General features: G+C 34.4%; 1 protein-coding gene across 1 annotated transcript in view; it reads right to left on the bottom strand.

Moving 5' to 3' along the window:
• Positions 1 to 24,970, bottom strand: part of LOC142353472 (supervillin-like) — a 71,962-nt gene that overhangs the window by 15,472 nt on the left and 31,520 nt on the right. Inside the window, exons 11-13 of the mRNA XM_075405726.1 lie at positions 23,774 to 23,987; positions 8,371 to 8,654; positions 4,134 to 4,385 (exon numbers count right to left, since the gene is read on the bottom strand). Of these exons, the coding sequence (XP_075261841.1) occupies positions 4,134 to 4,385; positions 8,371 to 8,654; positions 23,774 to 23,987 (750 nt within the window). The remainder of the gene's footprint in view (positions 1 to 4,133; positions 4,386 to 8,370; positions 8,655 to 23,773; positions 23,988 to 24,970) is intronic.

Below are 24,970 nucleotides of genomic sequence, written 5' to 3' on the forward strand. Positions count from 1 at the left end.
AAGTGAGTTGATAATAGTTATCGCCGCCGCCTATAAAACTTACAAGTTTATTTCAAAGGAGGTTGTTTTTGGGTGCAAAAAAAGTTTCACTGTCGCGTCTCGAACCGGCGATCTCAGGATTAACAGCCAGTCGCCTTAACCACTCGGCTGTCGGACCATACAATCTGTTTTTTGTTCCGACCCCACTTGTGGGGGAAGGAACTATATACTCAAATGGGTTTTTTTTTTTTTGTTCAGTGAATTTTGGCCGATCGATATATTCGTCGTAGAGAAATGTGAGTGGTATCATTAAAAAGCTGGTCCAGCGTAGAATTCAAAAGTAAAAAGATTTTTTTGAATTTCGTTTTTTTCGAGGAGTTATCGAGGATTGAAGTTTTGTGTGAACAATGGGATCTTTAGCATGATTGTTCACTTTTAGTACAATTTTCTTCAAACTAAGATCTTTTTTACGAAAACATTAATTCAAATTTCTATAAAAAGAATAAATTTTGAGTTCGTAAAAGTTGAATGCAAGGCGATAGAAAGACTAGTTCTGGTCTCATAGGGAAGTTCACTATCAAAAAAAAATCGAACTCTAATTGAGAGCCCTTTTTTTAATAAAACTTTTCTCTTTTTTGCTTTTTTAAGTCACCTAGAGACAAGTCACATTTTATATCGACGTTCTATTAATGACAAAACTCCTTTATAGTCGAATGAAGCGCAATGAACAAAAAACGTCGTTTTCAAGGAATTGCTCATGTTTTTTTTTGGCTTCGATTCGTAAGTAATTTTGAATGAAATTTTGAATTTCTTTTTGAAGTTTTACTATTTTTTTGGAGTCCTATGGTAGGGATTCATTGACTAACAGTGCAATATGTTCCATAATGAGCATTAAGTGAACATGTCTATTTCATTGAGGGGGCGGCTAATGGCTGTTAAGACTTAAAAAATAATTTTTCGAATTTTTTTTGAATATTAAAGAATCATAATCTTATTATAGTGAATTGTAAGTCAGTCCAGGGGTGAGAGCACCCTCTTCCTTCCTACTGCAACCAAAATTAAACTGGTTAGCGGTTTTATCTTCTATCTATTGGTTATATGACTTCAATGACAAAAAATTTCAATTTTTTAAAATTTTTTTTGGATTTTTACGTATTATTGGTTACTTTTGAAATCTTATCACATTATCCAAATATTGACAGTTCCCATTAGCTTAAAAACGATGTTCTGTGGATGACCAATAAAAATTTTAAACAAAAATTTATGGTTTAAATGGCTTCGACACGTTCTTCTTGCACTTTTCTACTGATTTTTTGGTTTTCTCCTGTTTTTTTTTGTTGTTTTAATAGTCATTATACTTACTGTGATCTCATAATGAATACCTATGCATGACAAACATAAATGTACTGCCACCGGGGCATCTTTGAGCGTTTTTATTGACTTCCGTTGAAAGCTATTGAATTTAATGTCTGTTAAAATAAAAATCATTTTTCGAAAATTTTATTTGAACAATAACAATTCCTAAATTTTTCTTGAACTGTTAGTGAGTTTCAGTATTGACTGGACCCACTTGCTTTTTACTGCGACTAAAAATATTCTGTTTAGCTGTTTTATCTTCTAGCTATTGGTTATATGACTTCAATGACAAAGATTTCAATTTTTTTAAATTTTTTTTTTGGATTTTTTGAATTATTGGTCACTTTTGAACTCTTTATCACATTATCCAAAGATTATTGTAATCCAATTGGCTTAGAGAGGACGTTCAGTGGATCACAGAGAAAGTTTTCAGAGAATAGCTAATGGTTTAATTGTCTTCGACACTTTCTTCTCGCATTTTTCTACTGAATTTTAGTTTTTGCTGTTTTTGTTATTGTTTTCTGTCATAAGACTTATTGTGATGTCTTTTTAACTATCTATGCATGACAGACATCATTTTCCTCCCAATGGGTTATATCTGAGCATCGTCATTGAGCTCCGATGAAAGATTGAGTTTACTGGCTGTTAAGGGTTTAAAAATAATTTTTCGAAACTTTTTTGAAATTCAACCATTCCTAATTTTTTTTCGTGAATACTCTTGGTCATTGTTGGTTCTAACATAATCCATTTCCGTTCTACTATAGCCAAAATTAATCTGGTTAGCGGTTTTATCTTCTACCTATTAGTTTTAAAACATCAATGCCACGAGAATTCATATTTTTTTTGGGTACTTTATTTTGTTTTTCGATCCTTTTGAAATCTTATCACATCATCTTACTGCTGAGAGTCCCTATTGGTTTAGGGAAGAAGTTCAACGGATCATAAATAAAGTTTTCAGGGAAGAGCTTATGATTTGAGTTGCTTCGACATTTTCTTCAGTCACTTTTCTACTGAATTTGTGGTTTTTGCCTCTCTCTGTTGTTGTTTTCATAGTCATTAACTTGTTGTAAGGTCTTATTGATGAAATACGATTGGCAAAAAAACTTATTGTCCCCTCGAGGCATCATTTATTGTATATACTGGCTTCCGTTGAAGGCTAATGAATTTAATGGCGTTGATAATACGTGTTTTCCCGCAATTTTCGTGCGTCTAATGTATTTGTTTATATTTGTTGATTTTTTGAAATTATATTGATAAAAAAGGTTTTCCCATTGCTCCTGAAAAATTAATTTAAAATTGAAGAGTGTTTAGTGAAAAGTTCATTTTTTTAATGCCTTCGACCCTTTTGTCGCTCAATTTTTTTTCCTGAATTCGCTGTTTTTGTTCTTTAGGTAGCCGTAAATTGCTCACAGATCTCATAGGCTTGTAATTGAGGACTGAATGAATGATGTTGCTCGAAACATTCAGTATATAGCGAATAGGTTCCTTTCGTCAAATTTAACTTCTATTCATCAATCAGATGTCCCATCGAATTTCGTGTATTTCAAGAAATAACATATATATTGATATTATGTGCCACTGTTGTTTCGTTTTTCTGAACGTTTATTGAATGGCCATTTTTTGCGTTTCTTTTTCTCTTCCTTCAGAACAATCGCGTAATAACAGATCCCAATGGTTTTTAAATGTGGCCCAAGTAAACTTATTTAATCTTTCAGTATAAATCCTTCAACTGAAATAGCAGAAATAACAACTGAATTAAAAATACATATTCAGATGATAGCTATTGATTTTAATGGTAGCAAAGGTTTGTGTTTTCGCAAATCGTTTGTAATTTTTTGAGTTTCTCTTTAGTTTGTTTCTATGGCATAGTCTGACCACAGACGGGTGCTTTTGGTTTTGTAATGACTTTTTAGTAATTTATCAAGGATTTTTTTATTAAAAACCAATGTTTTTTAAGATTTTTGAATTTTCTTGGTGCAAAAAATGTTGATTAATTTTTAAGTTTCGCCTCACTGTTCGTTCTTTTTGTCGGCTTGTTACCTAGTCTGGTTAAGAAAACTTTTCATCTGCTGTATAGTTAGTAAAAGGTAAACTTGTGTAGTTAAGGTTTTATCTGACTGCATTTTGACGTTGTTACCAGGTGCTTTTAAATTTAGATATTCATTTTTTGCCGCCAAAATTTTGTTGGTGCTATTTTTTTTCTAGTCTCTTCAATGTCAGGTCACGTTGGTGCTGTAATGAAGCATGGCATTAGTAATTCAATTAGTAGATAGAATGTGTAACGATTGTTTTAAACTCAAACATCTATTTTTGTTATCTCTTGATTTGGTTGACATTTTAGTCAAAAATGTAGATGAGCTCGGGTCGGAACATCATGTGCGAACGCACATTAACGAGCCGCCTTGTTACAATCAACTTTGTTTTAGGAACAGATTCTGTTTCTGAATAACCGCAATTTAGGTCACGCAGAAAGCGTGAAATCAAGCGCGAAAAAGCCATTTAAGCAGTGACGAGACAGAATGTTCTAGAACAAATGTAAAACGAAAATAAAGCGTCAGACGACGAAACAAAAAAAACCAAGAGCACCGCAATATAGCTCCGCTCAGCTTACAGCTTAACAGCTATAATAAATCAATTTTACCCTGACTGGCGAACTATTCTATGGCGTACCCTAACAAAAAGGAGCACGATCTTATTGATGACAATCAATTGTTTAATCACTTTGTTAATGTCAACATGAACTCAAACTACATAGGACGACATTTCCAATTTGAGAAAACTAAGAGAAACATGTTCACCAGCAGCATAGCTCCTCGCTGTTTCCAGAGCTCTTTTTCTCTCGGCAATGAACCTTCGGTTCACCGATCCCACTCCACTGTGTTGAGGGGAATCAGGTCTGGATTTATTGACTTGGTGTAATGGGGAGGAATTGAGGCTCTTAGTTCGCCTCTGTTCCAACCAGTCCTCCTCTTGAGTGTTGCTTGCTGCGTTCTGTGTCACTGGTCCCTGCCACAGAAATATGTAGGTGCCGCAGTCATACAGCAGAAAGGCTGAAACAAGAAATCTGATTATGTATCTTCTCCAAATTACTGAGTGCATGTTTTTGAAAGCCGCAAGAACACCAGCAAAATAAATACAACAAATTGTTTAATCAGGAAACATGAAGGTAAACATAGCCGGCAGATTGCCGGAAAATAGCCGCGATAGACGCTTGTGGCCTTCTATGAATTGAAACAACTAAAGAAATAAGACAGACAGATCGTCTTTTAATAGACCACTAGACTTTTTGGGTTAGATTCGGACAGTGAATTTTATGACACATACGGTCTATAAGGAAAAAGCCCTAAAAGAGCTTTTTCAAAACTGATATTTGAAATCAAAAAATTAACACTAATAGTCATGAATTAGGGCATATAAGTTCGGCACTACTTAATTGCACACTATTGATCTTTAACTAGAAAACATTCATAAAATTTGAAGTTCCATAAGTAAGTAAAGAAGTCATTTTTTAGTGAGGTAAGTCAAGCAATTGACCTAAAAGCAGAAATGACGTCACGCACACAATTTTAACGACTAAGCAGTACAAGTCACAGAATTCATTGCAAAAGTCAACTCCAAGAAGTCAGGTCGTAAGAATCATCGACGGAGACGACGATTTACAAAACATAGCAGGTCAAGACCTGACGTACAATTCAAAGAAATTTCATTGACTAAACATAGCCGACTAACGTCGGGCGAATTGCTCTCAAACGACCGGCGAGGGGTTGGCTTCGTCAGTACCTAGCCACTGTTTAGTGGGGTTAGTTTTAGTTTGATTGAAGGGGCCTGATATTAGGGTAATAGACGATGACATCATGCCACATAACAGCCGCTGAAGTGCGGCATCAACAAAAGAGTTAAGGAGAGAGAGAGAGAGAGAGAGAGAGAGAGAGAGTGCGAGCTTAAACGTGAGCGAGAAAGAGAAGGAAAGAAACGCAAACCAACACAGAGAGAGATTGAGAGAGAGCTAGGAATTTTTTCCATGATGAGATTCGACTCTAAAACGTCAAGTTTTCTAGACTTTTTAGTAACTAAATCATATAGAAAACTGAAAAAGCTAAATTCCAAAAAAAAATGTACACATTTCGCAATAGAGAATGTGTTCAAAAACATTTTTTGTCTCTGGATATTTGTCATGTAACCCAAGATTTAAAAGCTTCCTTGGCCAGTAAGGATTGTTAAACTCAGAAAAGGACGAAAGGACAAAAATATTTTTAAACTCAGAAAAGGACAAAAAAATTTAAAAACAATTGCAAATTTTAACAAAATCTTGCTAAAATTCGTAATAATTATATCTTCAGAACACCATTCCATTGTCTAAAGAGACTATCCATTATGCCTATTTCAAGCCTTCAGCAGTTTCATTGGCTCATAAAGATCCATACACTTGGAACAAAAAATTTTCGAAAACTTCAAATTAAAATTTATCAAAAAAATTTCTGAAACTCGAGTCATTAAAATAATGACAACCATTCCATTGACTCTAGAAACTAAGCAACAGCTTAGTGTGAAACCTCGAAGGAGGTTTCTTGGCTCTTGAGGCTGGAAAAACCTTTAAAAAATGACAAACAATTTCAAAAAACATGACGATTGCCAAAAAATTTTCAAAAAAATGCTAAAACTCGTAAAGAGTTAAAATCTTTATAAACACTTCATTGCATCTAGAAACTATGCAATAAATTGTTATCAAACTCTAGAGGATGTTCCTTGGCTCTTGAGGCTAGATAAACCTATAAAAGGACAAAAATTGTCAAAAAACTTGAAAAATTGCAAGTTTTATAAAAACAAATCGATAAAATTTGTGATATTAAAAAGTTAAAAACCATTCGTTTGCACTTTAAAAATGCAGCCACCTATTATCAAACCCTTAAGCAGATTTTCAAAACCCTAAGGCTGAAATACTTTGAATAATTACAATAAATGTAAAAGAAAATTAAAATATTTTATTTTTCAAAATAAAGCTTAAATTCGTGATGTTAAAATCTTGAAAAAAATCCATTACGTCTAGAAACTTAACAGTAACCTATTATCAAACACTAGAGGAGGCTGCTTAGCTCTTGAGGCTGGATAAACCTAAAAAAACGACAAAATTTTTCAAAACCTCGAAAAAATTTGCCACTTTTTCCAAAAAAAAAGCAAAAATTAGCGATGTTGAAATATTGAAACTATTCTATTTCCACTAAAAACTGTGCAGTAACCTTTTATTAAACCATAGAGTGGGTTCCTTGACATCTAGGATTGATAAAACTCAAAAATGACAAGAAATTTTCAAAAAGCATGAAAAAACAGTGAAAATTTGTAAAATTTGCGTGTTTTTAGCGAGCGCTTGTTCGTCAGTAGCTAGCCACCGACAGGCCTAATATAATTGCTACAAACTTCGTTTGAGAGCAAGTAAACAAAAAAAACTATACCTAGAACGGACTATGAGTGACGTCATTTCTGCTTTTAAGTCAATTGCGTGACTTACCTCACTAAAAATGACTTCCTTACTCACTTATGAAGTTATTTTTCACAGTAATGAAGTTATTTTTTAGTGAGATAAGAGACGCAATTGACCTAAACTCAGAAATGACGTCACGAACACAAATTTTAGCGGCAAAGCAGTACAATTCACAGAAGTCATTGCAAAAGTTAACTCCGAGAAGTCAGGTCGTAAGAATCATCGACGGAGACGACGATTTACAAAACATAGCAGGTCAAGACCTGACGTACAATTCAAAAACAAAAAAACTATACCTAGAACAGACAATGAGCGAATTGGGAAAACCATTTTAAAAAATTCAATTCAAGAAAAAAACACACCCAGCAGATTGCCGAAAAATATCCGCCGTTGATTCCGATAACCACAATTGGAATTGAATGAAGAGAAAACAATGATAATGATTTTGTAGAAAAGCAACTTTAAAGTGCGAACTATTTTGATGTCATTCAGTAGTTGAACAATCTCCTGTTTCATAGTGAGACGATACAGGAGCTAGTATCAATACCAATAAGCATTAGAGATGGTAACTAAGACTTATAAGAATCAAGTTCGAGTAACAGGCATCTAAAACTGGGCTCAATGTGTTTATCCCGTTTCTTTCTGATTTCGTTTTTTTTAATACTGACTCTGTTTATTTTGAATTGCTTTGCTGAGCAACAGCTGTCTAAAAGGACTTTGAGCCGAATGACAGAAGAGTGAATCTAGACTAGAGAAGTCAAAAAGATTTCACGCAAAATGTCGAAAAAGCGGCAAAATGGGCAAAGCGAAAAAAACTTCGACGAAGTAAAAAAAAATAGGAGCGCAATTTAGCAGAATGAGAGAAGAGTGAAACTAGCCTAGAGAAGTCAAATATTTCACGCAAAATATTGAACGAGCTGCGAACTAAGGTAAAGCGAAAAAGGTAAAGCGAAGTAAAAAAAATAGGAGCACTATAATAGCCAGCTGTGAAGCCGAGGCGGCTATTTCACAGAAAATCAATGTTAAAATGCCGCATGTGAACAAAAAACCACTAGTGAGAAATGGAAATTTTATTCAAACAAAAAACTAGGCCTAGAATAAACTATGAGTGGATTGGGAAAACCATCTGAAAATCCAGTGAAAATCAAAGTGAAATTGCCGCATGTGAAAAAAAAACCACTAGCGAGGAAGCGAATTTTTGTTCAAACACCTTTTTCTCACTTTACTTTAAATTTAGAGCGAAAAATATCAACGGCGCAATACAACTCGCTTTTTCGCTCCGCTTCCTGTTTCGGCGTGACCAAAATCACCAATCCAATTTGACCCCCCAATTTGACAGCGCCCCAATACAATTAAATTCTTTGAATTGTAAAAAACCCTCGATGTCCCCCATTAATAGCCGCTATCGCTTCGTGGCTATTAAAAAACAGTCAGATCAGTAGTATAAATTTCGTTTAGCAGACCTCGAATCAAGCTGATTCAAAATAGCTGTTTCAATTTGCTCGACTGCCGATTAATAAGTATAAATTTGTTGTTTTCAATCAAGTGATACTAACCAGGTTGAATTTGATTGTACAACTGAGACTGAGAGAAAGGCAAACTGCACGGGGTCTTAGTCCCATGAAACGGTGTGTGTACTTCGCGGAAGTCAAAGTTCCCCGCTTTCTTCGTCACACTCGTCAACAGAACCAGTCGTTTAGGTGCACCCGGCATCACATTGAGGTATGTTCGAGGTAGCTTCACCGCAAGGCTCGGCAGAAGGCGATTCACTTGTTCAAAACTTATTTCATTGATATCCACGTGCTGATTTGAGGGAGAATTGAACATTGCTCGACCAGATCTGGAAAAAACAAGTGCTTCCCATTATTGCATGGCAGAATAACGATACTGGGGGGGGGGGGGGTTCAACAGTAAAAACTGTCGTATTTTCAAACAATTTGGCAAAAAATGTACTAAAAATTGGATAGTGATATTTACCAAGCTAGGGGCATCGAAGTTTGCTTGGATCTTTTCCGTTCAACAGTAAAAACTGTCGTATTTTCAAACAATTTGGTAAAAAATGTACTAAAAATTGGATAGTGATATTTACCAAGCTAGGGGCATCGAAGTTTGCTTGGATCTTTTCCGTTCAACAGTAAAAACTGTCGTATTTTCAAACAATTTGGCAAAAAATGTACTAAAAATTGGATAGTGATATTTACCAAGCTAGGGGCATCGAAGTTTGCTTGGATCTTTTCCTTATCAAAATCAACAATCTCCAACCAAAACAAAAATCAAAAAAATAATTGCCTAATAAAACTATAGAAAAGTAAACAAGAAACGAAATCAAAAATCTCAAATCAAACCAAAGCCGGCAAATTGCCAGAAACCAGCCGAAGTTGACCCGCTTGACGCACATTGGGACTGAAACAGAAACTGAAACATAGCCGGCAAAATGCCGGACAATAGCCGCCGTTGACCCGCTTGACGCATATTGGTATTGAAACAGAAAAAGAATAAGAGATAAAAAATGAGAATTTTTCCAAGCGTCGAAATTTTTTTCATTTGGTGTGCAAATTTTGCATATTCGGTTAGATTCAAACATTACACTTAATTCAGCTCTTAAACTGAACGCTATTAATCATAATACTAATGCCAGCTAGCAATCCCTTTAAGTAACTTTAATAACGTAATGCACAATTAATTAATGACCGGGCTTTATATGTTTATCCAGTTTCTTTTGATTTTGCTCTTTTGACTCTGACCATATTCACTACATTGCGAAATTCAATGCGTAAAAGAATTTAAAATCCATTCAGTTGAAACAGTGAGTGAAGTAAGTCAGAAGTCAAGACTTAAGTAAAATGAAAAACGTTATCAAAACTAAAGCGAAGTTAAAAAAGGAGAGCAATAGAAAAAAACATGTAACATCTTTGAGCGGTTATTGCTAAAAGAGGTTTTTTTAGCAGATGCCCATACCGCAATTCAGTCCACTAACCTCCTGATCCCTCGCCAAAAGAACTGACCACTGGGCTATCAGTCCCTGTTATGCTTTGCTGAAATCTTTTATTTTAGCAACAAGCTTTATTTCCGAGTGAGAACAATAGAGATTATTCAAAAATGAAAAACGAAAGCGTGAAAAAGTCACTTGGGAAATCAAAGAATGTTCTAGAAGAAAAGCGCAAAAACAGCCCAGCGAAAAATTTGCATTAAAAAAAGAGCAACATGTTTACAATAATAGCGATGAACTTCGAAGATTAAAAATTGTCTATGGGATATGCATTTAAAAATAGCCGGCACATTGCCGGTAAAAAGCCGCCGTTGACGCACTTGATGCACATCGGGATTAAAACAGAAGAAAACAAGACAAATTGACAGATCTTTTTCTTTTTTCAGTTTCAAAAATGTGTCCTAATTTGGCGTGCTGTTTCAATTAGATTCTAAAAATATACTTAAAGCAGCTTCTAAACTAAAAACTAATAAACTTAATACCAATATCACCTAGCAAACACTCTAATGAACTTTGATAACCTAATTCTCAATGACTTAATGACCGGGCTTTATCGGTTTATCCCGTTTTTGATTTTGCTCTTTTCACATTGCTCAAAGCATTCCATATTCGCTACTTTGGGTAATTCAATGTGTGAAAGAATTTAAAATCCATTCAGTTCAAACAGTGAGCGAAGTAGGTCAGAAGTCAAATGTGAAAATCGTTGAAAATCGTTGCTTAGGTAAAACGAAAAACGTGATCACAAGGTAAAGCGAATTAAAAAAACATAGCAGGTCAAGTCCTGACGTACAATTCAAAGAATTTTAATTAACTAAAAAAACTAGGCCTAAAATGTAGTATGAGTGAATTGAAAAAACCATCTCTAAAAAATCAGATCAAAAAAATTTAAAAAAAAACAAAAAATCAACGTCAAAATGCCGCATGTGAACATAAAGTCACCAGCAAGAAATGGAAATTTGGTTCAAACTAAAAAAAGGTCTAGAAGGAATGCATTTGGAAAATCCTTTAGAAAAAAATTCGATCTAAAACATCGAAATAAACAGTAAAAATCAAAGTGAAATTGTCGCATGTGAACAAAAACCACTAGCGAGAAAGCGAATTTTTGTTCAGTTTTCTCACAATACTTTAAAATTAGAGCGAAAAAAATTCACGTCGCAAAACCACTCGCCTTTTCACTCCATTTCCTGTTTCGGCATGACCAAAATCACTACTACAATTTGACTTCAAAAAATCATGAAAATGTGTGAACAGATCTTAAAGACAGCCCCCAATAAAAAGGACAGCGCCTAAATAAGAGCCGTTTGAGAGGCTAACGGCGGCTATTAATAAACATAACCTAATGCACTGACTTAATGCTCGGGCTTTAATTTTGCTCTTTGAGAGCATTTTGCCCGACTTCAGTCGGTTATGTTGAATTTTCTAATGCTTTGATTTACGCAATATAGTGAATACGGTCATCACTATATTGCGTAATTCAAAGCATTAGAAAATTCAACATAACCGACTGAAGTCGGGCAAAAAGCTCTCAAACGACCCGCGAGCGGATGGCTTTGTCAGTGGCTAGCCACGGTTTAGTGAGGCTAGCATTAGCTTGATTCGAATCATCAACTTTTAGTTTTCTAGCCTTGTTAGTAAATAAATCAAATGACTCATATTTTGAAAACTGGCAAATATTGCAAAATTTTAAAAAATACTTCTAGATTTTGCAGTGAAATGTTCATAGCTATTTTTGTCTTTGGGGGTTATGTCAAAATACTCATCTGCAAGACTTGAAAAGCTTCGTTGGCCAGTAATAACGTTAAACTCAGAAAAGGACAAAAATATTCAAAATTTTGTAAAAAAAATAACAAATTTAACAAAATCTTGATAAAATTCAAGATATGAAAATCTACAATAACCATTTCATTGTCTCAAGAGACTATCCAGGATCCCTATTTAAAGCTTTGAACAGTTTCACTGGATCATAAAGATCCATAAACTTGGAACAAAATAACTTTCCGAAAATCCGAAAAAAAGTTTTATCAAAATTTGCTAAAGCTGGAGTCACTAAAAAACTGATAACCATTCCATTAACCCTAAAAACTATGCGACAATTTAAAATCAAACCTTGGGAGAGTTCCCTAGAACCCTGGTTGCGAAGAAATTGATAAAAAAAAATCCAAGATTCAAAAACTTGAAAAAATTGCAATTTTTTTTTAAAATTGATGAGAATAAAATCTTGAAACATTTCACTACATCTAGAACCTATGCAGTAACCTATAAACAAACCCTAGAGGAGTTTATGTGGCTCTTGAGTCTGGAGAATCCTAAAAAATGACAAAAAAATTCAAAAAACTTGAAAAATTGCAAGTTGCATAAAAAACTGCTAATATTTGTGATAAAAGTCAAAACCAATCCCCGTCCAAAACATTTTCCAGTGACTTATCATTAACTCCTAACGGAGATTTTCTGTTAGGCTGAAAAACCTGAATGACAACATATTGTAAAAAAAAAAGAAAATTCGTGGTGTTGAATTCTTGAAAAACGTTTCATTAAAATTAGAAATTATACAGTAACCTACTGCCAAACACTAGAGAAGGTTCCTCGTCTCTTGAGGCTGGAGCAACCTAAAAACCGACAAAAATTTCAAAATCTTGAAAATTTTCATAAAAAAATTGCCAAAATTTGTCATTAAAAAATTGAAAGCTATTCCATGCCAAATAAAAATTTTTCAGTAATTTATTATCAAAACCTTAAGGACGCTTTCTGGCCCCTGCATCTGGGAAGACGTGAAAAATGAAACTAAATGTCAAACAAACTTGCACGTTTTTGTCAAAAAATGCTAAAACTTGTGATGTTAAAATGTTGAAACCATTCCACTACCATTAGGAACTATGCAGTAAGCTATTGAGGTTCATTGACACCTAGGTCTGAAGGAACTCAAAAAATGACAAAAATTGTCCAAAAACCGGCGGGGGGGGGGGGGCAAAGTGAGGGGTCAACAGTGGGGGTATCTTCAACCTCTAAGAACCGCTCTTCACACAATAATCATAAGTCTCCAAAACAGTTTGAGCTGAAAGGCTCTAGGAGCACTTAATGCCCGCTGGGCGCTGCCGGTTTATCCAGTTTTCAACATAACCGACTGAAGTCGGGCAAAAAGCTCTCAAACGACCCGCGAACGGATGGCTTTGTCAGTGGCTAGCCACGGTTTAGTGAGGCTAGCATTAGCTTGATTCGAATCATCAACTTTTAGTTTTCTAGCCTTGTTAGTAAATAAATCAAATGACTCATATTTTGAAAACTGGCAAATATTGCAAAATTTTAAAAAATATTCTAGATTTTGCAGTGAAAATGTTCATAGCTATTTTTGTCTGTGGGGGTTATGTCAATATACTCCTCTGCAAGACTTGAAAAGCTTCGTTGGCCAGTAATAACGTTAAACTCAGAAAAGGACAAAAATATTCAAAATTTTGTAAAAATAAATTTAACAAAATCTTGAAAAAATTCAAGATAATAAAATCTACAATAACAATTTCATTGTCTCAAGAGACTATCCAGGATCCCTATTTAAAGCTTTGAACAGTTTCACTGGATCATAAAGATCCATAAACTTGGAACAAAATAACTTTCCGAAAATCCGAAAAAAAGTTTTATCAAAATTTGCTAAAGCTGGAGTCACTAAAATATTGATAACCATTCCATTAACCCTAAAAACTATGCGACAATTTAAAATCAAACCTTGGGAGAGTTCCCTAGAACCCTGGTTGCGAAGAAATTGATAAAAAAAAATCCAAGATTCAAAAACTTGAAAAAATTGCAATTTTTTTTTTAAAATTGATGAGAATAAAATCTTGAAACATTTCACTACATCTAGAACCTATGCAGTAACCTATAAACAAACCCTAGAGGAGTTTATGTGGCTCTTGAGTCTGGAGAATCCTAAAAAATGACAAAAAAATTCAAAAAACTTGAAAAATTGCAAGTTGCATAAAAAACTGCTAATATTTGTGATAAAAGTCAAAACCAATCCCCGTCCAAAACATTTTCCAGTGACTTATCATTAACTCCTAACGGAGAATTTCTGTTAGGCTGAAAAACCTGAATGACAACAAATGTTGTAAAAAAAATGCAAAATTCGTGGTGTTGAATTCTTGAAAAAAGTTTCATTAAAATTAGAAATTATACAGTAACCTACTGCCAAACACTAGAGAAGGTTCCTCGTCTCTTGAGGCTGGAGCAACCTAAAAACCGACAAAAATTTCAAAATCTTGAAAATTTTCATTAAAAAATTGCCAAAATTTGTCATATTAAAAAATTGAAAGCTATTCCATGCCAAATAAAAATTTTTCAGTAACTTATTATCAAAACCTTAAGGACGCTTTCTGGCCCCTGCATCTGGGAAGACGTGAATAATGAAACTAAATGTCAAACAAACTTGCACGTTTTTGTCAAATATTGCTAAAACTCGTGATGTTAAAATGTTGAAACCATTCCACTACCATTAGGAACTATGCAGTAAGCTATTGAGGTTCATTGACACCTAGGTCTGAAGGAACTCAAAAAATGACAAAAATTGTCCAAAAACCGGTGGGGGGCAACAATGTGGGGGGGGGGGGGCAAAGTGAGGGGTCAACAGTGGGGGTGTCTTCAACCTCTAAGAACCGCTCTTCACACAATAATCATAAGTCTCCAAAACAGTTTGAGCTGAAAGGCTCTAGGAGCACTTAATGCCCGCTGGGCGCTGCCGGTTTATCCAGTTTTCAACATAACCGACTGAAGTCGGGCAAAAAGCTCTCAAACGACCCGCGAACGGATGGCTTTGTCAGTGGCTAGCCACGGTTTAGTGAGGCTAGCATTAGCTTGATTCGAATCATCAACTTTTAGTTTTCTAGCCTTGTTAGTAAATAAATCAAATGACTCATATTTTGAAAACTGGCAAATATTGCAAAATTTTAAAAAATATTCTAGATTTTGCAGTGAAAATGTTCATAGCTATTTTTGTCTGTGGGGGTTATGTCAATATACTCCTCTGCAAGACTTGAAAAGCTTCGTTGGCCAGTAATAACGTTAAACTCAGAAAAGGACAAAAATATTCAAAATTTTGTAAAAATAAATTTAACAAAATCTTGAAAAAATTCAAGATAATAAAATCTACAATAACAATTTCATTGTCTCAAGAGACTATCCAGGATCCCTATTTAAAGCGTTGAACAGTTTCACTGGATCATAAAGATCCATAAACTTGGAACAAAATAACTTTCCGAAAATCCGAAAAAAAGTTTTATCAAAATTTGCTAAAGCTGGAGTCACTAAAATATTGATAACCATTCCATTAACCCTAAAAACTATGCGACAATTTAAAATCAAACCTTGGGAGAGTTCCCTAGAACCCTGGTTGCGAAGAAATTGATAAAAAAAAATCCAAGATTCAAAAACTTGAAAAAATTGCAATTTTTTTTTTAAAATTGATGAGAATAAAATCTTGAAACATTTCACTACATCTAGAACCTATGCAGTAACCTATAAACAAACCCTAGAGGAGTTTATGTGGCTCTTGAGTCTGGAGAATCCTAAAAAATGACAAAAAAAATTCAAAAAACTTGAAAAATTGCAAGTTGCATAAAAAACTGCTAATATTTGTGATAAAAGTCAAAACCAATCCCCGTCCAAAACATTTTCCAGTGACTTATCATTAACTCCTAACGGAGAATTTCTGTTAGGCTGAAAAACCTGAATGACAACAAATGTTGTAAAAAAAATGCAAAATTCGTGGTGTTGAATTCTTGAAAAAAGTTTCATTAAAATTAGAAATTATACAGTAACCTACTGCCAAACACTAGAGAAGGTTCCTCGTCTCTTGAGGCTGGAGCAACCTAAAAACCGACAAAAATTTCAAAATCTTGAAAATTTTCATTAAAAAATTGCCAAAATTTGTCATATTAAAAAATTGAAAGCTATTCCATGCCAAATAAAAATTTTTCAGTAACTTATTATCAAAACCTTAAGGACGCTTTCTGGCCCCTGCATCTGGGAAGACGTGAATAATGAAACTAAATGTCAAACAAACTTGCACGTTTTTGTCAAATATTGCTAAAACTCGTGATGTTAAAATGTTGAAACCATTCCACTACCATTAGGAACTATGCAGTAAGCTATTGAGGTTCATTGACACCTAGGTCTGAAGGAACTCAAAAAATGACAAAAATTGTCCAAAAACCGGTGGGGGGCAACAATGTGGGGGGGGGGGGCAAAGTGAGGGGTCAACAGTGGGCGTGTCTTCAACCTCTAAGAACCGCTCTTCACACAATAATCATAAGTCTCCAAAACAGTTTGAGCTGAAAGGCTCTAGGAGCACTTAATGCCCGCTGGGCGCTGCCGGTTTATCCAGTTTTCAACATAACCGACTGAAGTCGGGCAAAAAGCTCTCAAACGACCCGCGAACGGATGGCTTTGTCAGTGGCTAGCCACGGTTTAGTGAGGCTAGCATTAGCTTGATTCGAATCATCAACTTTTAGTTTTCTAGCCTTGTTAGTAAATAAATCAAATGACTCATATTTTGAAAACTGGCAAATATTGCAAAATTTTAAAAAATATTCTAGATTTTGCAGTGAAAATGTTCATAGCTATTTTTGTCTGTGGGGGTTATGTCAATATACTCCTCTGCAAGACTTGAAAAGCTTCGTTGGCCAGTAATAACGTTAAACTCAGAAAAGGACAAAAATATTCAAAATTTTGTAAAAATAAATTTAACAAAATCTTGAAAAAATTCAAGATAATAAAATCTACAATAACAATTTCATTGTCTCAAGAGACTATCCAGGATCCCTATTTAAAGCGTTGAACAGTTTCACTGGATCATAAAGATCCATAAACTTGGAACAAAATAACTTTCCGAAAATCCGAAAAAAAGTTTTATCAAAATTTGCTAAAGCTGGAGTCACTAAAATATTGATAACCATTCCATTAACCCTAAAAACTATGCGACAATTTAAAATCAAACCTTGGGAGAGTTCCCTAGAACCCTGGTTGCGAAGAAATTGATAAAAAAAAATCCAAGATTCAAAAACTTGAAAAAATTGCAATTTTTTTTTAAAATTGATGAGAATAAAATCTTGAAACATTTCACTACATCTAGAACCTATGCAGTAACCTATAAACAAACCCTAGAGGAGTTTATGTGGCTCTTGAGTCTGGAGAATCCTAAAAAATGACAAAAAAAATTCAAAAAACTTGAAAAATTGCAAGTTGCATAAAAAACTGCTAATATTTGTGATAAAAGTCAAAACCAATCCCCGTCCAAAACATTTTCCAGTGACTTATCATTAACTCCTAACGGAGAATTTCTGTTAGGCTGAAAAACCTGAATGACAACAAATGTTGTAAAAAAAATGCAAAATTCGTGGTGTTGAATGCTTGAAAAAAGTTTCATTAAAATTAGAAATTATACAGTAACCTACTGCCAAACACTAGAGAAGGTTCCTCGTCTCTTGAGGCTGGAGCAACCTAAAAACCGACAAAAATTTCAAAATCTTGAAAATTTTCATTAAAAAATTGCCAAAATTTGTCATATTAAAAAATTGAAAGCTATTCCATGCCAAATAAAAATTTTTCAGTAACTTATTATCAAAACCTTAAGGACGCTTTCTGGCCCCTGCATCTGGGAAGACGTGAATAATGAAACTAAATGTCAAACAAACTTGCACGTTTTTGTCAAATATTGCTAAAACTCGTGATGTTAAAATGTTGAAACCATTCCACTACCATTAGGAACTATGCAGTAAGCTATTGAGGTTCATTGACACCTAGGTCTGAAGGAACTCAAAAAATGACAAAAATTGTCCAAAAACCGGTGGGGGGCAACAATGTGGGGGGGGGGGCAAAGTGAGGGGTCAACAGTGGGGGTGTCTTCAACCTCTAAGAACCGCTCTTCACACAATAATCATAAGTCTCCAAAACAGTTTGAGCTGAAAGGCTCTAGGAGCACTTAATGCCCGCTGGGCGCTGCCGGTTTATCCAGTTTTCAACATAACCGACTGAAGTCGGCCAAAAAGCTCTCAAACGACCCGCGAGCGGATGGCTCTGTCAGTGGCTAGCCACGGTTTAGTGAGGCTAGCATTAGCTTGATTCGAATCATCAACTTTTAGTTTTCTAGCCTTGTTAGTAAATAAATCAAATGACTCATATTTTGAAAACTGGCAAATATTGCAAAATTTTAAAAAATACTTCTAGATTTTGCAGTAAAAATGTTCATAGCTATTTTTGTCTGTGGGGGTTATGTCAAAATACTCATCTGCAAGACTTGAAAAGCTTCGTTGCCCAGTAATAACGTTAAACTCAGAAAAGGACAAGAATATTCAAAATTTTGTAAAAAAAATAAATGTAACAAAATCTTGATAAAATTCAAGATATTAAAATCTACAATAACCATTTCATTGTCTCAAGAGCCTATCCAGGACCTATTTAAAGCTTTGAACAGTTTCACAGGATCATAAAGATCCATAAACTTGGAAAATAACTTTCCGAAAATCCGAAAAAAAGTTTTATCAAAATTTGCTAAAGCTGGAGTCACTAAAATATTGATAACCATTCCATTAACCCTAAAAACTATGCGACAATTTAAAATCAAACCTTGGGAGAGTTCCCTAGAACCCTGGTTGCGAAGAAATTGATAAAAAAAATCCAAGATTCAAAAACATGAAAAAATTGCAATTTTTTTTTAAAAATTGATGATAATAAAATCTTGAAACATTTCATTACATCTAGAACCTATGCAGTAACAAATAAACAAACACTAGAGGAGTTTATGTGGCTCCTGAGTCTGGAGAATCCTAAAAAATGACAAAAAAAATTCAAAAAACTTGAAAAATTGCAAGTTGCATAAAAAACAGCTAATAATTGTGATAAAAGTCAAAACCAATCCCCGTCCAAAACATTTTCCAGTGACTTATCATTAACTCCTAACGGAGATTTTCTGTTAGGCTGAAAAACGTGAATGACAACAAATATTGTAAAAAAAAATGCAAAATTCGTGGTGTTGAATTCTTGAAAAACGTTTCATTAAAATTAGAAATTATACAGTAACCTACTGCCAAACCCTAGAGGAGGTTCCTCGTCTCTTGAGGCTGGAGCAACCTAAAAACCGACAAAAATTTCAAAATCTTGAAAATTTTATCATAAAAAATTGCCAAAATTTGTCATTAAAAAATTGAAAGCTATTCCATGCCAAATAAAAATTTTTCAGTAATTTTTCTGGAGGTGGCAACAGTGAGGGGGGGCAAAGTGAGGGGTCAACATTGGGGGTGTCTTCAACCTCTAAGAACCGCTCTTCACACAATAATCATAAGTCTCCAAAACAGTTTGAGCTGAAAGGATCTAGGAGCACTTAATGCCCGCTGGGCGCTGCCGGTTTATCCAGTTTTTGTGGACGAAAGGTCGAATGAGTCAGACGAAAAATCGGTCAAGCAAAAAATCGCATAAAAAAGACCGATAGTAGGCACTACTTTAGAAAGCCTGACTTCAGTCTAAGCCCGATTGCAAACCATTAACAACCACCATGCCACTCATGAGCTCCGGGTTGCACTGCTGAAATCGTGAGTCCCTTATACGGATGGAAAAGTCTTAATAATAGCAACTCGATAATTGCTTCGCGAGAAATGAAAATCAGCTATTTTGTTATCAATAAAAAAAAGCTTGCTTTCATAATTTTTAATTTCGACCGAAAACATTATTTTTGCAGCTAAAACAGAACGGTAAATTGGATCAACTGTTTCGTTGACTTATTGCTTTGAGAGAAATCATGTGCACATTCCCTTATCTATATGATATGTTTGAAGAACCACTGGACTGAATGAAGTATAACCAAATTTTAACCAAATATTTAAAAAGCTAACGAGCGAATATCAATCTACCATAAATTCATAGTTATTTTAACCAAATATGTATTTAGAAAATACCTGATGTAATTGATAAAATTGATTGCAAAAAATCATCTAACTACATTGCGAAAATGCAATAAAACACCCGATTTCCAACAATTCCCAGAAAAAAACTGTTCTACATCCGAAATCAAAAAAATGAAAAGCGGCTCGTTTGAGAGCAATTAAAAATCCATTCAGTTAAAACAGTGAGTGAAGTAAGTAAGAAGTCAAACGTGAAAATCGTGACTTATGTGAAACGAAAAACGAGACCAAAATGTAAAACGAATTAAAAAGGAGAGCGCCTAAATAATTGCTGACGGTGGCTATTAAAACATTGAGAGACAGAAATCATCAAAAACTTTTCTAAGAGTCAAAGTGTTTTTATTTGGTGCGCAAATTCTGCATATTCGGTTAGATTCTAAAATTACACTTAATTCATCTTCTAAACGCTATAAAGCATAATACTAATGCCAGCTAGCAATCGCTTTAATTAACTTTGATAACGTAATGCACTATTAATGACCGGGCTTTATATGTTTATCCCGCTTCTTTTGATTTTGCTCTTTTGACTTTGACCAAATTCACTACATTCCGTAATTCAATACGTGACAAATTTAAAAGCCATTCAGTTGAAACAGTGAGCGAAGTAAGTCAGAAGTCAAGACTTAAGTAAAATGAAAAACGTTATCAAAACTAAAGCGAAGTTAAAAAAGGAGAGCGCCTAAATAATAGCCGCTGAGCAGCTGACGGCGGCCATTAAAGAGGAAACAAGATCAATCCGAAATTTTTGCATTCGTAATAAATACGTGCAAAACATTTTTGTGCTCAATTTCACTCAAATTTTGGAGATTCGACAAGCAGTTTTTTTCTATAGCTAATTTGTGAAACTGCACAACACTTAGAAAAAAACATTTAACATCTTTGAGCGATTATTGCTAAAAAGAGGTTTTTTGTAACAGATGCGCATACCGCAATTTAGTCCATTAACCTCCTGATCCCTCGCCAAAAGAACTGACCACTGGGCTATCAGTCCCTGTTATTTGCTTTGCTGAAATCTTTTATTTTAGCAACAAGCTTTACTTCGGAGTGAGAACAATAGAGATTATTCAAAAATGAAAAACGAAAGCGTGAAAAAGTTACTTGAGAAGTCAAAGAATGTTCTAGAAGAAAAGCGCAAAAACAGCCAAGCGAAAAATTTGCATTAAAAAAGAGCAACATGTTTACAATAATTGCGATGAACTTCGTTCAAGATTAAAAATTGCCTATGGGATATGCATTTAAAAATAGCCGGCACATTGCCGGTAAAAAGCCGCCGTTGACGCACTTGATGCACATCGGGATTAAAACAGAAGAAAACAAGACAAATTGACAGATCTTTTTCTTTTTTCAGTTTCAAAAAGAGTCCTAATTTGGCGTGCCATTTCAGTTAGATTCTAAAATTATACTTAAATCAGCTTCTAAACTCAAAGCTAATAAACTTAAAACCGATATCAGCTAGTAAACACTCTAAGGAACTTTGATAACCTAATTCTCAATGACTTAATGACCGGGCTTTATCGGTTTATCACGTTTCATTTGATTTTGCACTTTTCACATTGACCATATTCACTAGATTGCGAAATTCAATGCGTGAAAGATTTTAAAATGCATTCAGTTGAAACAGTGAGTGAAGTAAGTCAGAAGTCAAACGTGAAAATCGTGGCTTATGTAAAACGAAAAACGTGATCAAAAGGTAAAGCGAATTAAATTGAAAGAAAAACAAAAAATCAACGTCAAAATGCCGCATGTGAACAAAGAGTCACCAGCAAGAAATGGAAAATTGGTTTAAAAAAATAGGTCTAGAAGGAACTATGAATGGATTTGGAAAATCATTTAGAAAAAACCAGTAAAAATCAAAGTAAAATTACCGCATGTGAACAAAAAAAACACTAGCGAGAAAGCGAATTTTTGTTCAAACACCGTTTTCTCTCTACTTTAAAATTAGAGCGAAAAAATTTCACGTCGCAAAACCACTCGCCTTTTCACTCCATTTCCTGTTTCGGCATGACCAAAATCACTACTCCAATTTGACTTCAAAAAATCATGAAAATGTGTGAACAGATCTTAAAAAAACAGCGCCCCAATAAAAACCAAATTCTTTGAATTGTATAAAGGACAGCGCCTAAATAATAGCCGTTTGAGAGGCTGACGGCGGCTATAAATTAATATGCATAGATAAACGCATACTGTCGTAGGAATTTCCCTCAAGGACTGGTAAAAAACATAGCCGGCAGATTTCCGGAAAATAGCCGCTTGTGGCCTTTTATGAATTGAAAAAACTAAAGAAACAAGATAGACAGATTGATCAAAAGTCCTTTAGCAGACCACTAGACTTTTTGGGTTAGATACGTACTGTCATTTTTAAGATACATACGGTATTTGAGGAAAAAGCCCTAGAAGAGCTTTTTCAAAATAGATTTTCGAAATCAAAAACTCAGGACTAATACTCAAGAATTAGGGCATATAAGTTTGGCACTACTTAGATGCACACAATTTATCTTTAACTAGTAAATGTTCACAAAATAAAGTTCCATAAGTGAGATCAGAAGTCATTTTTTTGAGTGAGGTAAGTCACGCAATCGACATAAAAGCGGAAATGACGTCACGCAGACAAATTTTAACTGCAAAGCAGTAGAAGTCACTGAAGCCATTGAAAAAGTCAGGGTAAGACGAAACAAAAATCTGTTAGACGAAGGAAAAAAACATAGCAGGACAAGTCCTGGCGTACAATTCAAAGAATTTTCATTGACCAAACAAAAAATTAGACCTAGAACAGACTATGAGTGAATTCGGAAAACCATTTCCAAAAAAAATCAGACCAAAAACAAATAAAAAAAAAACAGCAAATAAAATTCAAAATACCGCATGTGAACAAAAAAACTACTAGCGAGAAAGGGAAATTTGGTTCAAACATAAAACTAGGCCTAGAATGAATTATGAGTGGATTGGGAAAACCATTTTTAAAAAAATCCGATCCAGAAAATAAAAAAAAACAGAAAATCAAAATGAAAAAAAACCATTTCTAAAAAAATCAGATAAAAAAATTTTCAAAAAAATCAATGTCAAAATGCCACATGTGAACAAAAAACCACTAGCGAGAAACCGAATTTTTGTTCAAACCCCGTTTTCTCACTCTACTTTAAAATTAGAAAACCACTCGCTTTTTCGCTCCACTTCCTGTTTCGGCGTGACCAAAATCACTACTCCAATTTGACTTCAAAAATCGTGAAAATGTGAACAGATCATAAAAAAAACATAGCCAGAAGAATTCCGGAAACGACTCGAAGTGGAAATCCATTTAAACGCCATCCAACTACTCATCAGACAAAACGTGCCTCCACTAATTTATGATTATCTTGAAACAAAACCGTAAAACAAAAGTAAAACCAAGAAAATCAAATCTGTTAAAATATGATTAAAAAATCTGATCAATTTTTGTTATTAATTGAGATCCCGAAATAACTATCTCTGCCAAGATTACTTCATCAAAAAACTAGTACCTACTAAGACCACATATGTGAATTTTTTAATTAGGCCAAATTTAGAAAAAAGCTCTACTTGCACTAGCACTAAAACAACTTGCACTAAAAACTGGAAAAAGTGAATAAATTTTTAATATTACAAAAACATATATCCCAAGAAATTCCTTTCAGCCATTAGGGTATCCAGATGCTCGCAAAAAAAGATTAAAAATTGATTTAAAAAAGGACTTCTTCAATACTCCTCTTCGAGTCCTAAGAAAGACAGCGCCCCAATACAATTCAAATTCTTTGAATTGTAAAAAAATAGGAGCGCAATAATAGCCGCCTGGAATTACTGACAAGGCTATTAAACAATCGACCCTAGGTAATCCTAAAAATGGAATTTTCACCAAAGATATTACTCGTTCTTAATGGCTATTTCACAAAAGAAACTACGTTTTCTGCTCAACACATTTTTTTTTCAAATGACAATGAATTTGTATCACAGCACATTAAACACATCGTACATATTCTGTAAAGTACTACCTCTGTTAGGGCACTGAAGAGAACTAACTTGTTCGAAAACAGAAGAGCGGCCGAGACTTTCGCATGTTTTGCGTCCTCATCTGAACACATTGGGCCCTTGATGACGTAACAAGTTTGAGGACTGCGTGTTGATATGGCAATATAGCACAAATATGGTCTGAGCATGTAATTTGGCAAATGCTCAACCTCAACCAGATGACGCTCTTCGTTGAAAGCACCTTGCACATACAGCAGGCGCATCGCTAAAATATTCACACCTGCTCAATAATTAATTTAATGTTGGCGCAATTGTTACCTCAAGGTGCTTTTTTGATCCCCAATTGCTCAATGTGCCGCCGCTGCCAAGTTATAAGAATTGTACGCGTATGTGTGGGGGTGAATTCCCTATAACATAGCCGGCAGATAGTCACAAAATAGGCACCGTTGACGCGCAAGATGCACATTGGGGTTTAAACAGAAAAAAGAAGAGATTGGAATCGACGAAATTTCCCTAAGTTTTACAAATTGTTCTAATTCAGTGTGCAGTTTCATATAGATTCTAAACCTATGCGTACTTCAGCTTCTAAACTGAAGGGTATTAGGCTTATACTAATATCAGCTAGCAATCGCACTAATGAACTTTGATAAGCTAATGCACTATGACTTAATGACCGGGCTTTATCGGTTTATCCCGTTTCTTTTGATTTTGCTCTTTTCACATTGACCATATTCACTAGATTGCGTAATTCAATGCGTGAAAGATTTTAAAATCCATTCAGTTGAAACAGTGAGTGAAGTAAGTCAGAAGTCAATCGTGAAAATCCGGACATATGTAAAACGAAAAACGTGATCAAAAGGTAGAGCGAATTAAAAAAAAACATAGCAAAAAACATAGGAAAAAAAACATAGCCTGACGTACAATTCAAAGAATTTACAAAAACAACGGATTTTCAAACTAAACAAAAAATAGGCGTAGAACGGACTATGAGTGAATTGGGAAAACCTTTTCTAAAAAATCAGAACAAAACAATTAAAAAAAAAAACAAAATATCAACGTCAAAATGCAGCATGTAAACAAAAAACCACCAGCGACAACTGGAACTTTGTTTCAAGCAAAAAACTAGGCCTAAAATGAAATATGAATTGATTGGGAAAACCAAAAAGAAATAAACCAATCCAAAAAATGGAAAAAAAACAGTAAAAATCAAAATGAAATTGCCGCATGTGAACAAACAACCACTAGCGA

This window comes from Convolutriloba macropyga, chromosome 14 (assembly GCF_964194025.1).
Source record: "Convolutriloba macropyga chromosome 14, txConMacr16.3, whole genome shotgun sequence".
Lineage (NCBI taxonomy): Eukaryota > Metazoa > Xenacoelomorpha > Acoela > Convolutidae > Convolutriloba > Convolutriloba macropyga.